This window comes from Lucilia cuprina, chromosome 3, assembly GCF_022045245.1.
Source record: "Lucilia cuprina isolate Lc7/37 chromosome 3, ASM2204524v1, whole genome shotgun sequence".
Classification (NCBI taxonomy): Eukaryota; Metazoa; Arthropoda; class Insecta; order Diptera; family Calliphoridae; genus Lucilia; species Lucilia cuprina.
In genome coordinates, this window is record NC_060951.1 from 66,737,816 (window position 1) to 66,754,660 (window position 16,845).

The following is a 16,845-nucleotide window of genomic DNA, read 5'->3' on the forward strand; positions in this document are numbered from 1 at the left end:
TATTCTATAAAAGGAGATTGATTTTTTTTAAATAACGAATTCAGGATTTGTGAAAACCAGTACCGTTTACCATTAAAAATCAAAGACGGAAGTTTTATTAATACAAATTTTTTATTTAATTAAAAAAAAACATAAATTTCCTTTTAACGAAAATTGCATTAAAGGTTGAAGGTGTTACAAATTCGTTTCGAACTAAAATATTATATTACTCTAACTTGTTTTCATGTGAAAATGTGAATAAATGTGGTTTTATACTCAATCCACAAACACTTGAAATTTATTGATGTGTGTTTACTACAATATGTATTTGAAAAAAAGAGAATACGAAAAAATAAAATCGAACAAAATTGTAATACCCTGGATATTGTTCTTACAATTGAGAGCAAAAAAGTAGTAAAACAAAGTGAACATTAAAATATTTTCGTCAAAATCAGACGAGAAATCACAAAATCATATTTTTACGTATATTTGTGTTTTCTCTTATATTAGGATAGTATGATACTATTTACGTATCTAAATTGCGCAATTATAAGTTTTCTTTCTGTCCATTTAATAGACAATAACAAAAAAATTGTTAGCGTATAGTTATATTACTACTAACATATTGCCCACTAATGTTTATATCGGTTTTGTTTATAAAGATTTTGGATGGGGTTGAGCTCTATTTATGTTGAGTTATTATTTGAAGGCATATTGCAAAAAAAATATAGAGAAAACTCAACCGTTCAAAAGTTTTTCTATATATTGTCAACGGTTTTGTAACCCGGGGATAGTGATTGAGGATGAAAAGAGTGGTGTTAACTTGTGATAACATTTTCGAGATGAAAGCAATTGAATGTTGTGAGTATATTCCTAAATAAAATTAATGGATGTTAAAAAGGTGGTGTCACTTCAATACTGAAGACACTTCCATTAACTCACATCTAAACATATATATAAATACGTTGAATATATGTGTATAGGGTTGTATACATGTGTACATTTTGTGTTTTACATGCGATAGTACATAGTACAATCTTTGAGTTTTAACAAATACATATGAACATATGTTTGTATGTATGTATGTATGTATTTATTTATGTATGTATGTATGTATGTATGTATGTATGTATGTATGTATGTATGTATGTATTTATGTATGTATGTATGTATGTATGTATGTATGTATGTATGTATGTATGACTGAAGTTCTTAACTTATTAAGTATTTTATAATAAAGTGTTGTGCCTTAACTAGTTATAAGTATAATAACAATGACATCAATGAAGAAGTGAATAACTACACAAAAGTATTACTTAATATAGTCTTAAAGAAGTAATCTATTTTCTTCTTGAGTACCGATATTGGTACTGTGGTATTGTTAATAGAAACAAAAATAATTGTTAATTGTCTACCCTATCCCTCTGAAAACTCTAATTTTTACTTGTTAACAGTGTTACAAGGTTAGTATTTTTAAGTCCAAATTTAGCATTTTTATTTAGCCTAAAAAATACGTTTTAGCTTCTGGGCTTTTAGCCTTTATCCCGTTTTCAAATTTGTACTAGCTTTTAACAGTTCACATAAGAACTGATGAGCTAGGTAGAACGGAATATTCTCTACATATCTCCAAAGACGCTTTAGTAGCTATTCCGTTAGGTTCCATCAAATATAGTATTTTTTCTTCAAAAGGCTGAAAATAGATGGAATAACCCAGACACATGTAAAGAGCGCAAATTAACGTGGGATTATTTCAATGAAAAACGCACTAGTCGAAACATAAACCGAAATATGCGAAATGGTACGAGACAATTATAAGCGAACACTGGATGCAAATATGATATGCAAGTCGGCTTGGTAAATACTAGGGGAAATTTTGAAATAGTCTTATATTTAATCTGCGAATATCATGTTATGGCAAGAAAAACTAGTGCCTTTTAAATTACTTCATATCCAACCTTGGTGACAATCCTATTAACTACCAATTTTTAAGATAAAAATATTTTATATCTTTATAAATTAAAGAGCAAGCACTGGCAGCACTATTGCCTCAAATTGCTGTCAGTTGTATTTGTGTCCTTTTGTATTTAAAACAAGAATTTGTGTATATATGTACATATAATTGTGTGTGTGTGTCTGTTTTTATGTATGTTTGTCTGTAGACATTTAATTTGATAGAACTAATTGTAAAGATTTTACATTGTTGGTTGCGAAAGGCAACATCGACTTGTCTTTCGAAATGTTGCAAAAGCAACGAAGGCGGGAAAAACGGCTGACGAAGCAAAATTCATTTAATTTTTTAATTAATTTCAAAGTTAATGTTAAAGAACGGTTAATTAAATTTTCGCTTTTTATATTTTTTTCATACATACGTTTGTTTTACGGAATTGTGTTTTTTTAAGAAATCCTTTTTATATTTCATAAAATATTGTTTTCTATGGAGTAAAATAAAATTTTACAGAAGATGTCTAATGCAATATTAATAATGAATGAATAAAAATTATAAAGATGTTTTATCATTATTTTTAGCAATTAAAACTTTATTAACAATCAAGAACTTAAATTTAAACCATTTTAGCCTTTTGTTTAAAAGACGGATAAGCGAAATTTCACAAAATAAAATAAAAAAGTTGAAGTATTAGGAAGTGCGTCAAAGATATAACTGAGATGTTAAACAATTTTTTTTTACTTTCTATTATCTGTCTGTGAAAAACATCATCAATAATTGTTGACGATCTCTTAAGAAATTCAAAATGTTTTGTTATTTATATTAATTTAAAAATATTTATTTCTTTTTCTCTTTACATTTTCCATTGTGAATACTCTATGGATATTTAGCCATTCTAAGTACACTGTGCAAGGAGTTTCTGCAGTTCAATGTCTCTGCCATTTTATATATGATGAATAACGAACAATTTGGTCATAGCACAGCGTCGGCACAATATTTTTTACAGCTTGCTGGTTATTTGGGTATACCGGTGATATCATGGAATGCGGATAATTCGGGTCTGGAGAGGCGTGCTTCACAATCGACACTTCAACTTCAGTTAGCTCCAAGTATAGAACATCAAAGTGCAGCTATGTTGAGCATATTAGAACGTTACAAATGGCACCAGTTTTCGGTAGTCACCTCCCAGATAGCCGGTCATGATGATTTTGTTCAAGCTGTAAGGGAGCGTGTAGCTGAAATGCAAGATCATTTTAAATTTACCATCCTCAATTCAATTGTTGTAACGCGTACTAGTGACTTGATGGAACTTGTTAATAGCGAGGCAAGAGTAATGCTCCTCTATGCCACGCAAAGTGAAGCAATCACTATTCTTAGAGCTGCTGAAGATCTGAAGTTAACTGGAGAAAACTATGTGTGGGTTGTCAGTCAATCAGTCATTGAAAAGAAGGATGCTCATCCCCAATTCCCAGTGGGCATGCTGGGAGTGCATTTCGACACAAGCAGCGCAGCTTTGATGAATGAAATATCGAATGCCATTAAGATCTATGGCTACGGCGTTGAAGCCTATGTATCGGATCCAGCAAATCATGGAAAGAAATTAAACACTCAGTCATTGTCATGCGAAGACGAAGGCAGAGGTCGTTGGGATAACGGAGAATTGTAAGTACAAATAACAAATTTAAGTCGTTAACAGGATATAATAATTAATTATTTGCTTTCCGAAGGTTTTTTAAATATTTACGAAATGTTTCGATAGACGGAGACTTGAACAAACCAAACATTGAGTTTACGGCCGATGGTGATCTTAAGTCGGCAGAACTAAAAATTATGAATCTTCGTCCTGGTGCCAACAATAAAAATTTAGTATGGGAGGAGGTGAGTGTTGCATATTTTCCATATTGCTCAATAGATTTCAATAGAAAAAATATTTTCTTGTGTTGTTTTACAGATCGGTGTATGGAAGTCTTGGGAAACACAAAAACTTGATATTCGCGATATAGCATGGCCTGGAAATTCTCATGCTCCACCACAGGGTGTTCCGGAAAAGTTCCATTTAAAAATTACATTCCTCGAAGAAGCACCCTATATCAATCTCTCACCTGCGGACCCAGTTAGTGGCAAATGTCTTATGGATCGTGGTGTCCTATGTCGCGTGGCAGCTGATCACGAGATGGCTGACATCGATGTGGGGCAGGCTCATCGCAACGAATCTTTCTACCAGTGCTGTAGTGGTTTTTGCATTGATCTTTTAGAGAAATTTGCCGAGGAGCTAGGGTTCACATACGAACTAGTACGGGTTGAAGATGGTAAATGGGGTACACTTGAGAATGGTAAATGGAATGGTTTAATTGCCGAATTGGTAAATCGTAAAACCGATATGGTATTGACCTCACTAATGATCAATACAGAACGTGAAGCTGTGGTGGATTTTAGCGAACCTTTCATGGAGACGGGAATTGCCATTGTTGTGGCAAAACGTACCGGTATTATATCCCCCACTGCTTTCTTAGAACCTTTCGACACTGCTTCATGGATGTTGGTGGGCATTGTCGCTATACAAGCTGCCACCTTTATGATCTTTCTTTTTGAATGGCTTTCACCCAGTGGCTATGATATGAAACTCTATCTTCAGAATACTAACGTCACTCCATACCGATTCTCCTTGTTTCGAACTTATTGGCTGGTATGGGCAGTCCTCTTTCAAGCCGCTGTACACGTAGACTCACCAAGAGGTTTTACCTCCCGCTTCATGACCAATGTTTGGGCTCTGTTCGCCGTAGTCTTTCTTGCCATATATACTGCCAACTTGGCTGCCTTCATGATAACGAGGTACACTTTCACTAGAATACATCGCATTTGACAGCCAGTTATTAACATGTTTCTTTTATTTAAGGGAGGAATTTCATGAATTCAGTGGTTTAAATGATAGCCGTTTGGTTCACCCATACTCGCACAAGCCATCATTTAAATTTGGCACGATTCCTTACAGTCACACAGACTCCACAATCAATAAATACTACAAGGAAATGCATTACTATATGAGACAGTAGGTCATCAGATTTTATTTCTTTCTAAACATTTATAATCCTTATATTTCTGCATGACCAAATAAATCAACAACAATAACAACATATAAATAAAAACTAAATAAAATTGTCCTTTTTCTCTTCTTTGTCTCGTTTCTTATTTTGCCGGATCATCATTATTTTCTTTAGATATAACAAATCTAGTGTGGCAGATGGCGTTGCGGCTGTTTTGAACGGTAATTTGGATTCATTTATTTATGATGGCACGGTTTTGGATTATCTAGTGGCACAAGATGAAGACTGTCGTTTGATGACTGTTGGTAGCTGGTACGCCATGACAGGTAACGAGTCAGCAATTTTTATGAATTAAATAAACTATGTAAATGTTTTGTTTGCTAATGTTATTTATAGGCTATGGATTGGCTTTTAGCCGTAATTCCAAATACGTCCAAATGTTTAATAAACGTCTGCTAGAATTTCGTGCTAACGGAGATTTAGAACGCTTACGTCGCTACTGGATGACTGGTACATGCAGGCCTGGCAAACAAGAGCACAAGTCGTCTGACCCTCTTGCCTTGGAACAGTTTTTGTCAGCATTTTTACTATTAATGGCTGGCATTTTATTAGCGGCACTGTTGCTCCTGCTAGAACACGTCTACTTTAAATATATACGTAAACGTATTGCGAAAAAAGACGGAGGTCACTGTTGTGCTCTTATATCACTATCTATGGGAAAATCATTGACTTTTCGTGGTGCTGTCTATGAGGCTACCGAAATACTTAAAAAACATCGATGTAACGACCCCATTTGTGACACGCACTTATGGAAAGTTAAACACGAACTTGACATGACTCGTTTGAGAGTTCGCCAACTCGAGAAGACGATGGATAAACATGGTATAAAAGCTCCTCAATTAAGGTGAATATTACTTTACGTTAACACTTGCCATAAAATAATGTATATTAATTTATTCAGACTTGCGTCATCATCAGATTTATTAAATCATCATCATCTCAAAGAACGACCTCCTTTGATGGGAAATTTAAGTTTAGCAGCAAGCGCACAAGATTTATACAGGTGGTAAGTTTTTCGTTTTCTAGTCCCTTCACGCATGCTATCATGAACCAACCCATCCTAACCAATCAATCCATAATCTTACACTGTATTTTAAAACCTAGCATGTTTGCTTTTAAACCAACGAACACACCACCTTCTTTGACAACTTTATAAAAAATAATATAGCCCCTTTTCCTCCATTAACGTGAAATCCTAATAACTTAAAAACTAATTAGAAAATGTCACAAAAACCAAACATATCTAATGTAAACGTCTCTTCCTTAAATTTATTATTTTTACTTCCATACACATCTCATTATATAGTACATACTTATGTATATTTATGTTTGAACATATGTATGTACGATTGAATGTAATAACAGGAATATGTACATTAGGGTGTCCCGGTGACAACTTTTTGTTGTGGGATATCTCTCAAAAGTTCTACAAAATTTTCTGAAATATTTCAAAAAGTTTGTCCAAACCGCGAAATTTTCGGCCGAACATTTTGGGACCACCCTAATGCATTTGGCTGTCTACCAATATTTATATTGAATTCATGCATACATACTTATGGATACGATATGAAAAATATACGTTTGTCTGTTTCACTTATACAATTCCAATTTTATTACCATGTTTTCATAAAATAAACAATGTAAATATTTCCTAATGTGCACCACTGTTTTATATATTATGTTATTCCTTCGTACACCCAGCGAAATAAGAATGTATAACCCTTGTAAAATTTTATTATATTAAGTATGGCGCTATTTTTTGTCTTATTATTATACATAATATACTTTATTATTTAAAATTTTATTAGAACTAATTAGTCCATTACTTTAAAAAATATTAATTTCAATGTAAACAAAATAGTGCAAAAGTATTTGATAAGAGTTATTCATATATTTTGGTTCATACCCTGAAATGTGTAGGGTAGATGGGGGATCATATGCCATAGGGGTACATCTGCCAATAGCGAATATCTTGAAAACCGAGTAATCGATTTTATCGCATTATCAAATTTTGTTTTCGTTTATCGATTATCTATCATCCCTGAAAATTTCAAACATTAACTTTGCATATGATGGGGGGCAGACATGATTAATTGTTTTTCAAAGGGCTGTAAAAATATTTCACTGTTTTTTGCTAACCTTTTTAGTTTTTGTGGTAGAAAAAATATATTGGTCAGTATTAGATCGTCAATGAACAATAAGACATAATAATATTTTCGATAATATAATTTGAAGCCCGAAAAAATTTAAACTAAACCCCAGAACTGCCCGTGGGGCACATTCGCCAAATTTAGTTAAAATGTAGAAAAAATCAGTAATAATTTGTATTAATTTTTTTGTTAAGTTTTGTGAAATAAACAATAAAATAAGTTTTTATTTTTGTAATATTTTCTTTTATTTTACTAATGACAAATCTGCCCATCACCTGGGCGGTATGCCGTCCATCAGTGCGCAAAAGTTAAAAAATATGTACATGAGGATGACTTAGGAAAGATTGAAAGGAATAAAACTTAAGCCAACATATCTAAGTATCCGAACCAAGAAAAAAATTATGAATATGTATTGTGGTTTAATTTGAGTTGGCATATTGTCCCCCTTCTACCCTATTTCTTACCTTAATTTAATAAGTCGATACAGCAACATATTTATATTTACATACAGTCTTAGTCGTATCTATTTAGACATACTGAAAATTTAAGAATGCTTCGAATTAAAAGCAAATTTTGATACTTTATTTGTAATTTTGCAATAAAAAGGCATTCCTGTGCTATTTGAAAGAGAAGCAGGGGCTCTTGGTAAAAATCCTAAAAGAAGTCAACAATCTGTTCTTTTTTCCTAAAAACAGATATTCACACAAAATTCCTCCTAAAACTTAAGGAAAAAAATAATGGAAATTCTTGTCGAAGCACACGTTTAGATTATGATGAAATTGGGTAAATGTGCATTTTAATGGGGAAAATTAAGTTGAACATGATAAAGAATAGTTTATGAAAAATTAGTTAATTGATACGAATACTTAAAAAATAGGGACAAAATTGATCAAAGTAGATGAACACCAGTTCCAAAACCATTTTAAATTATTGCCAAGCTGGAAAACTTCCTTAAGAGTCATATATTCGAAAATAAATGCCAAAAAATTTAATATGGGGACCTACGTCGTGAATAAATAATTAAGATGTATTAAAAAATATAAAGCAAATGTCCATAAGGTTCAAAAGTACAGGAAAATGTATAATGGATCTACGAGTCATCTTTTAAATTTAATTATTATTTGAAAAAATCTTTCCAGAGGATCTAGGCACAAAGCAGTACAACGGCTTAATTGTTTCGCCTGAGAGATTAGTTTTTAATTGTATTTTAATTCACTCAACTATATTTTAATTCTCTTAACTATATTTTAATTCTCTCAACTATTAAAATGGTCTTGGGACTAAGTTTTTAGAGATATTTCTAAGAATTAAAGAAATGTATAAATACTTTTGAAAAGAAAATAATTTTTATAAATAATTTTGAAAACTGAGGTTGTTGACTTCGATTAGCATTTTTACCAGAAGCCAATATTCTTTAAACAAGCTTTCACTAGCACAATCGATACACTGTAAGGAATAGTAGAGGAATTATTTTATGTTGCAAAATTTGCTTTTAATTCGAAGCATGCTTAAATTTTCAGAAGGTCTTAATAAATATGACTATGGCTGTATATTTTTTTTAATTATACAATTTGGTTAAAAAAATTATATATTGACCTTCAACTTAGTTATCACTGAAACTTATGTAAATCAGTAATTGACATTATACTTATTACGTTGGGTGCTCCTATATATTTCCTTAAAATATTTAGACATATACACATTAGGGTGTCCCGTGGACCACCTCTAAAACGATGCGTTTTAATGTACTTAACACGAGAAAATTAATACTTTTTTTGAAAAGATCCTCAGTTCCCTACCGGCGATTAAAAATCTTAATCTCAGTATAACATGTTCAAACAAAATTTTCTGCAATATTTTCGAATTGGGTTCAAAAATTCTGTAATTTTAAGCTTATCGCGGGAAAATGAATTAAAATTTTTGTTAGTGTATATCTGGTCGGCAAAACGAGTTTTATTGTATTTTAAGGGGCACATAAATTGCAAAAAATTCTGAAATTGACTAAACAAAACCAAACACCAAACTCTTTTGTTAATACTTTTCTATATAAGCTTAAAATTACGACACTTTTGGCATAACGATAAAAAGCGAAAATAATATTCCTCCCTAACCCCCTAAAAATTGTATTGTATACCAAAAATATTCTACACAAATTTTAAAATTATTTTTGCCATAATCATATATATATATATATATATATAATATATATATATATATATATAATAATATATATAATATATATATATATATATATATATATATATAATATAATATATATATATTATATATATATATATATATAATATATATATATATATATATATATATATATATATATATATATATATAATATATATATATATATATATATATATATATTATATTATATATATATATATATATATATAATTTCTTTTTTTTTCTTTTTCAAAAATTACATTTCATTTCAAATAAAATATTTTTTATTTTTCTCGTGTTAAGTACATTAATGATTGGTATTCCTACATGACATTAAAAAGGCTGTTCCTCAGGACACTCTAATACAGATGTATGTATATATGCTCGAATATATGTATACATATATACTTATGTCAATGTCTATTGTTTATTGTAGACAAAACATTGTGTACCTACCTATGTTTGTAAATTTTAAAATGTAGTGACAAAATGATTATTATAATAATGATGATTTACATTAAATTACCTTTATTTTGATTACGAATTTTGGCACACTCACAATCAAAAATTTACGCCAATTCACTTGTTTGTTGTTTTAAGCCAGCCCACCAAAAATATCCAAGCAAGTATCTGAATTAACTTTAGTTTTCGTCATTTATTTATTATTATATTATACATATTTATACACGCAGAGAAAAAACATAACCATGTCGAACATGGTTACTATAACTAAACTATGTTCACTGCAAGAATATATTGTTATCAAAAATTTATAATTGTTATTTTAATTATATTTAAACAATATTGTTGTTACTGTAATCATTTTCTTGTTTATTACAATTATAAATTTGAGTATGATTCACTGTTACTAACAAATATTTAAACTTACAAATAAACATTATATGTTATGTTGCTACAAAAACAAAACAACTTTAGGCACACACCTCACACATATTATTTTTTTGTGTGTGTTGTTAAAGGCGACAATAAAATTTGTAATTTCACTTTGTAGAGAATAATGTAGTTGTTTTTGTAAATCAAATTGAAATTTGTAAATTGTGTCGTGTAATTTAGATTTTTACTGTAATCTTACTGATTCAGTAATCAAAAATAAATTTGATTTCGATATATATTTTTAACGACATTTTTATCAAAGTGGATCATAATATAGTCATGTATAACAAACAATATTATGGTAAATAAAAAATATTGTTATAAAATATTTTAGCTTATTTTAATCATAATATGATATTTTAAAATGGTTACAATAATAACCATTATATGTTGCTCTTAGAACATGGTTATTACAACCATATTTTTTCTCTGGGTGTATGTATGTATTTTTATATAAATCTATAGATGTATCCAATTATATTATAAATATTTTCAATATAGGTTTTTTTGACTTTCAGACCTTTGCGACATTACTTGATTAATAAAACTAAATAACCAAACTCCTGGACAGTGTGCAATTTGTATATCAATATAAAAAATAAATTAGTGTTTCTTTAAATATCAATAGATTTACCAAAAGCGTTTATTATGAAATAGTTATAAATTTAATTAATTAAAATATTCTATTATGTAGTCATATAAAATCAATAAACATTAAATTTAAAATTATAACATTTAAGTTATGTTTTACAAAAAAAATCAAGTATGAATGTACAGTAGAACTTGGCCGACTATATGTTACCTTGCACCAATGAAAGAGTGGTTATTCGGGGGCAATTTTTTCGTGATATTATTGTTATGATTGCATTATTGACTTACAAGAAAGGAGAAATTACTGCAGGAATTCTTCCTATCCTGGTTTTTGGACCTAACCAAGGAGGACTTATATAAATACCATTCTACTGATCTTTTATCCTTATTAACTTATTTTGCGAAATTCTTTGCGGGTTTTCGCTATTTCGGGCGACCACCACGGTGGTCTTCCCTTCCTCCTTGGTATGTTGGGTTTGCAAGTGACTTTAGTTGCCTCTTTTAAATAGCGGGTAAGTTTCTTTACAGCAGTTCCTATATCGACTGTGTTGTTTATAACCGTGATTTGCTAAACTAGACGATTTAGGATATGGCTTTGCTCGGCGCAGTTTGTTTTCCTTCTGTTTAAAAAGGGTAAATTTCTTTTCTTTATTAACTCTTTTGTGAATTCGAGATAACGACGATATGTTTACTACTATATGTAGTTTTTATATTATGAACAAAATCGTTGTAAAGTAGTGTAATTAATCGGGAGTATTTGTTATTCGTTCAAATACATAAATGTACAGGAGTAAATATTTCTAGTTACTATTCGGTTAACTTATCCTACTATATACATATGGTGCGACTTAAAGCAGCCATCAATTTATAGATTTTTAAATGAATTTGTATATTTTAACATACCCCATAATTTTAGACATTTTTGTAATATTTTATGTTAGAGTTGGGACATATTCCATATTATTGTAGAATAAAATAGAAAACTAAAAACTGAATTGATTGATGAGATCTAGCCAAATTTAATAACTGGCGACAATGACCCATTTGATGTCCAAATGCCAAAAAAATAAATACATGTTTCACACATCATCAATCACTCACATAGATGACTTAACAATATACATTTTACTTGCATTTATGTACTAAATAATTATATTAGTTAATAAAAATAAACCTAATAATATTTTTTTCCACCTCCCATTTCTTTTTACAATAATATTAGGTCATATAAAACGGAAATAGCGGAAATGGAAACAGTGCTGTAAAGTTCAAAATACAAATAGAAAATCTGAAATGCAGAAAAGAAGTCAATGCAACACACACTTAACCATTACTTCTGTCCGAAGCGACAACAACAACAAAGTTGAAAAGAGTTAAACGTTTTTAAGGACAACAAGAACAACCTTATGGGTTTAAACATCAAAAACAAAAGCAGAACAATAAGGTCTGTAGCCATAAAAAAATCAACCAACATTTTGTGTGCCATATTTGTAAGTTAACAATGAAAACAACATTAAATAAGAAAAACATATTTAACAATAGATAATGCTAGACCTAGTCGAGCATTTTATATCATCCTCTACTGATACTCAAAACTAAACTTTATTGTCAATATCTATAACAAAAGAAAAACAAATGTACTTGTTTGTGAATACAATGACTTTTGTAAACAAACCAATTTCCAACTAAAAAGCATCATAAATCTTGTCATCTAATTTATTTAAATTCGAGGCCCATTGGACACCGAAAATAATATAGAATAGTTTTACATAATAATCGTCCAACACATTGAAAAAAATGCTTTTGATCAACGGCAATGGTCAACTAAAAAGCTACCGAAAGTCAACAAATTCTTAGGTTTTATTCATATATTATTATCAAAGGTTTATAAGACAATTGACCTTTGATAAATGTTTTTGAATGGCCTTGTTCGTAAACTACTACATAATACATACATTTGCAGATGCTCATAATCTATAAAAATAATAACATATGGCATCCCAACAAACACAAAATCAAACAATAAAATATCAATTTTATTTGATAAGTATTTGGATGAAAATTTTATTCTAAATTTGCATTTAATTTAATAAAATAAATGTATTTTTTTATTTATATTGTTATGTCTAACCACGGTTTGCTGGGATATTTTAAACAGAAATAAATGTTTATGTATTGTTTACGTATTCAATATGTATTGACAACAAATGAAGAGTGTACAAGCCAATTAAGCCATCTCCATGATGATAATTTTATAAAGCTTCAAATGAACATTTTATATTATTCAAAGATGCAATTTTTCAAAAAAGTTATATCTTTGCGCATAAAAAAAGTACTCCAAATGGTGTAAAAATTTTATTATTAACCCTTTAGATGTGATGATACTTTAATTTTACAGAATTTAAACTTTAGAACGCTTTATTAGGAAAACGACGAAAGTCACAAGGCCCAAAATTTGTTATTACACAAGTTGGTCGCAGATATGAAGATGAATTATTTGACAAAATAATTACGCCAATATAAGTGCTGATCCAAAAACTTTCGTAAAAGGTATGATATCACAATTTCAGGAATACTACGTTTAGAACAAAAATATCTAAAAAATACAAAATGGACATTGCTTACTTTGCTTCTATGCTCTTAAGAAAAAAGTTTTAAGCGTGTGATCACATGAGAAAATATTGAACAATTTACACACTCATACCAACACACTAACAGACCGCATCATACACTTTAAAATCAAAATAGTAATTTAGTATACAAGGACACTACAAAAAAACTTTAAAGTTTTCAATAACATTCAAACAATTTTTTTTTATGAAATACTATCTTACTACCTAATAAAGCTTTTAAGATTGTTGCTATTGAAATCTTTAAGGTTTTTAACTTTTTTTATTTAATAAAAACACATTCAATAACAATAATAACTTTCATAATGAAATTTTTATTTCATAGTTAAAATTTAAGTAAAACCAATTAAAATAAAAGTCCCCAAAAATATTTAATTTATTTTTAAATGTACAAAATTCAGAAGCTTTTCAAGCGTCCCGGTTTGGAAAAGAATTTAATGCAAATATTAATTTAAAATATTTTTAGCTTTAAGAACGTAAATTAATTGTTGTTATACATTTTTTAACTCATTAATATTGTGATCATGTTATAAAGGTTCACTTAAAAACACACATACAGACATACAAAAAACCCTAAATCTAGATTTTAAAAATTATATTTTTTCTGCTTATTATATTCACCGAAAACAAAACTACAAATGCTTAATTAATTGAAGTAGTTTAAGTGTGAAAAATCTCTCTCTGCGTAAAAACAAATAATTATTTTATTTATTCTATTTCCGATATTTTAATTATCCAGTTCAATAACTGCCATTTGAAAAAAAATCATTTATCGAAAAAAATAAAATTATCTTAAATTAATTTTAAAAACTCTTTCAACATAAAAATGGAAAAGAACACACATCCCATAATTACAGAAATTCCATTGGTTTCATGAATAAAAATGATTTTTTAAAGATGAATTTAAAATCTACCTTCATATTTGCAAACCCTGTCTAATGCTGTTAAAACAAGGGCATAAATCTAACTTTGTTCCCGTACTTGACATATATGTATTTTTATGTAAATTTCCATGTTTTAAAGTAAATCGTTCAGCTAGTCACTAAAACCTCAATATCTATCGGGTACGGAACTCAAAGCAAAAGACAAACATTTATATATACAGTGGAATAACGAAAGACAAAAAATCCCAAAATATGGATGTATTTTTTTTTTAATTACGAAAGTATTTTACAATCTATCACTCCGCCACACTACTATTATTTATGTATTATACATACATATGTATGTTTGTAAGTACATATTGTTTTAGTAAATAATTTGTAATTTGAAATTTATTTATTTTGTAAGAAAACACAAATACAAATTATGATAAAAATAAAGCAGGGTTACACGTATTTTTTATAAAACAAAAACAAAAAGTTATTACAACTTACATACATACAAATATATATTTGAGAAATTAAATTATACAAGAACATTTATTTTTTGATACATCGAGAGATTTTTATTTGTTTCAAAAGAATGACAAGAGAGACAAGTATTGAATTGAATTAAATTTGTACATAAATACAAAAAATACATTTACGATCAAATAAAAAACACACATAATACATATGTATGTATGTACATGTATATGTATTTTTATTGCTTTTTGTTAGTGCCATAGTTTACAAAATCATATGGTCTTTGTTAGCATTTTTTATTTGTTTTTCAAATAATTTAATTATAAAAAGAAAATACCAATTGTTTATGAAGATTTCATAAATTAAAAATTTAATTAGAAAACAGTAATTTAATATATTTAAAAGCGACAAAATAAATGCAAAAAAAATAAAAACATCAGAAATAATTTACATACAGCGAATATTTAGGTCGCATTTGCAAGGATATGGGTAACTGATGATATCATTCTATATTGTAAGTGCCTGTAGTGATATACGGGCAGGATAAGTAAGTGGGCCTATATTTTATTGCCATTATTATGTATGTAAATAAACATGTTTGCATGCCCAAAAATATTCAATGGCATGAAATGCAAATTCACTTGAGTTAAATAATTGGAACCCTATGATAAGTGGGTATGCAATAGATTCCATACACTGAGGTTAACATTTTAAATTACCTTATTTTTAGAAAGAAAAATAAAAAAATAAACAAATATTGTGCTCCTTATAATAACTTTAAAATTTTTGTCTATTATTTCATTTTTTTATTATAACTAACATAGATATTTACATACATATATGTATGTATATTAATATTTTGTAAATACCTTTTAATAATTAAATTATTATGGGGGTAAAAAATTTACGCAACTCGAAATATTAAAAAGTTCAGGGACATAATTGCACAAAACAATTTTCAAATAAAATTTTTAAAATATAGATTATATAGATTTATATATTAAACAATTATTAAGGATATATAATATTCCAAATTGTAATTAATTCTCTTAAATAAAAAGCATTTTGTTGCTGGTGCAGTATTTTGCAAAAAAAAAATAATAATAATCAATTCCTCGATCGAAATTCATCGCACCCATTCAAACCAGTCGACTTTAAATCTTTCGAAATTATATGTACATATGTATGGACACACAAAAATAATAATTGCTACTAACGTTCAGTGTACAACATGCCAAGTGCATAAAATGTTTTGAGTTCTACAATTTCTATACCCCCTACATTTTATTAAAAAAAAAATATTTAATTATCTTCAACAATATTTGATCAATTTATTAATCGTTTGTGATAAATTTAACGTTAATAATTAAATTAAAAAATTAATTTTTATGAATTTCGCATGCTATTCCATATAGTTTTTAATTCCAAGCAAAACAAACAAAATTTGAATGAATAGAAATTTAAAAATATTGTTGTGTTATTTTTTATTTTTTTTTACGTTTTATTTAAAGGACATAATAACTGTTCGGAGAATGTTCGAAGGGAGAAATGAAAGGAAAAGCAAAAAAAGTTAACATTACATGATATAAGTAGTTAGTAATTTTAAAAGTTAATATACATAAAATTTAAAAATTAAATAAATAAAATGTGAAAATTATTAAAATTATTATTTAAATTTAAGACAGTCGCCAATATAAATACAAAATTAAAAAAAGACAAGTTTATTTTAATAAATGTGTTCTGTATAAACAAAATATTAACAAAGTAAAATACACCATCAATGAATGAATAATATTTAAATAGTTCTAAAAATCCAAGTACTGACAACAAAATGCATTTTCTTTCAAAACACACTAACTTATGCATGCAAATCAATGTATATATGTACATAGATTGATTTGCATGCATTTGATTTTAATAATTAATTGTAACGCATGAAACGCATTATTTTTGAGAAATATTTGCCATAATGCACAATGCACATACATATAAATGTTTGTATATTTGGAACCATCGAAATATTATTTA

General features: G+C 28.5%; 1 protein-coding gene and 1 long non-coding RNA gene across 5 annotated transcripts in view; both read left to right on the forward strand.

Annotated features, from left to right (window-relative positions):
* LOC111678963 (glutamate receptor ionotropic, NMDA 2B) overlaps positions 1–14,793 on the forward strand; it is a 54,583-nt gene extending 39,790 nt beyond the window's left edge. For 3 of the 4 annotated variants that reach the window (XM_046946108.1, XM_046946107.1, XM_046946110.1), the window contains 8 exons: positions 2,815–3,586; positions 3,652–3,802; positions 3,876–4,756; positions 4,821–4,973; positions 5,143–5,294; positions 5,365–5,872; positions 5,930–6,034; positions 12,064–14,793. In XM_046946108.1, coding sequence (XP_046802064.1) covers positions 2,815–3,586; positions 3,652–3,802; positions 3,876–4,756; positions 4,821–4,973; positions 5,143–5,294; positions 5,365–5,872; positions 5,930–6,034; positions 12,064–12,106 — 2,765 coding nt within the window. In that variant the 3' untranslated portion in view covers positions 12,107–14,793. The remainder of the gene's footprint in view (positions 1–2,814; positions 3,587–3,651; positions 3,803–3,875; positions 4,757–4,820; positions 4,974–5,142; positions 5,295–5,364; positions 5,873–5,929; positions 6,035–12,063) is intronic. The other variant, XM_046946109.1, reaches the window with a different exon arrangement.
* A 22-nt stretch (positions 14,794–14,815) lies between these two features.
* LOC111678950 lies at positions 14,816–16,366 on the forward strand. Its single transcript, XR_002762593.2, has 2 exons — positions 14,816–15,364; positions 16,329–16,366. It is a non-coding gene; the product is annotated as an uncharacterized LOC111678950 (long non-coding RNA).
* Positions 16,367–16,845: the final 479 nt, after the last annotated feature.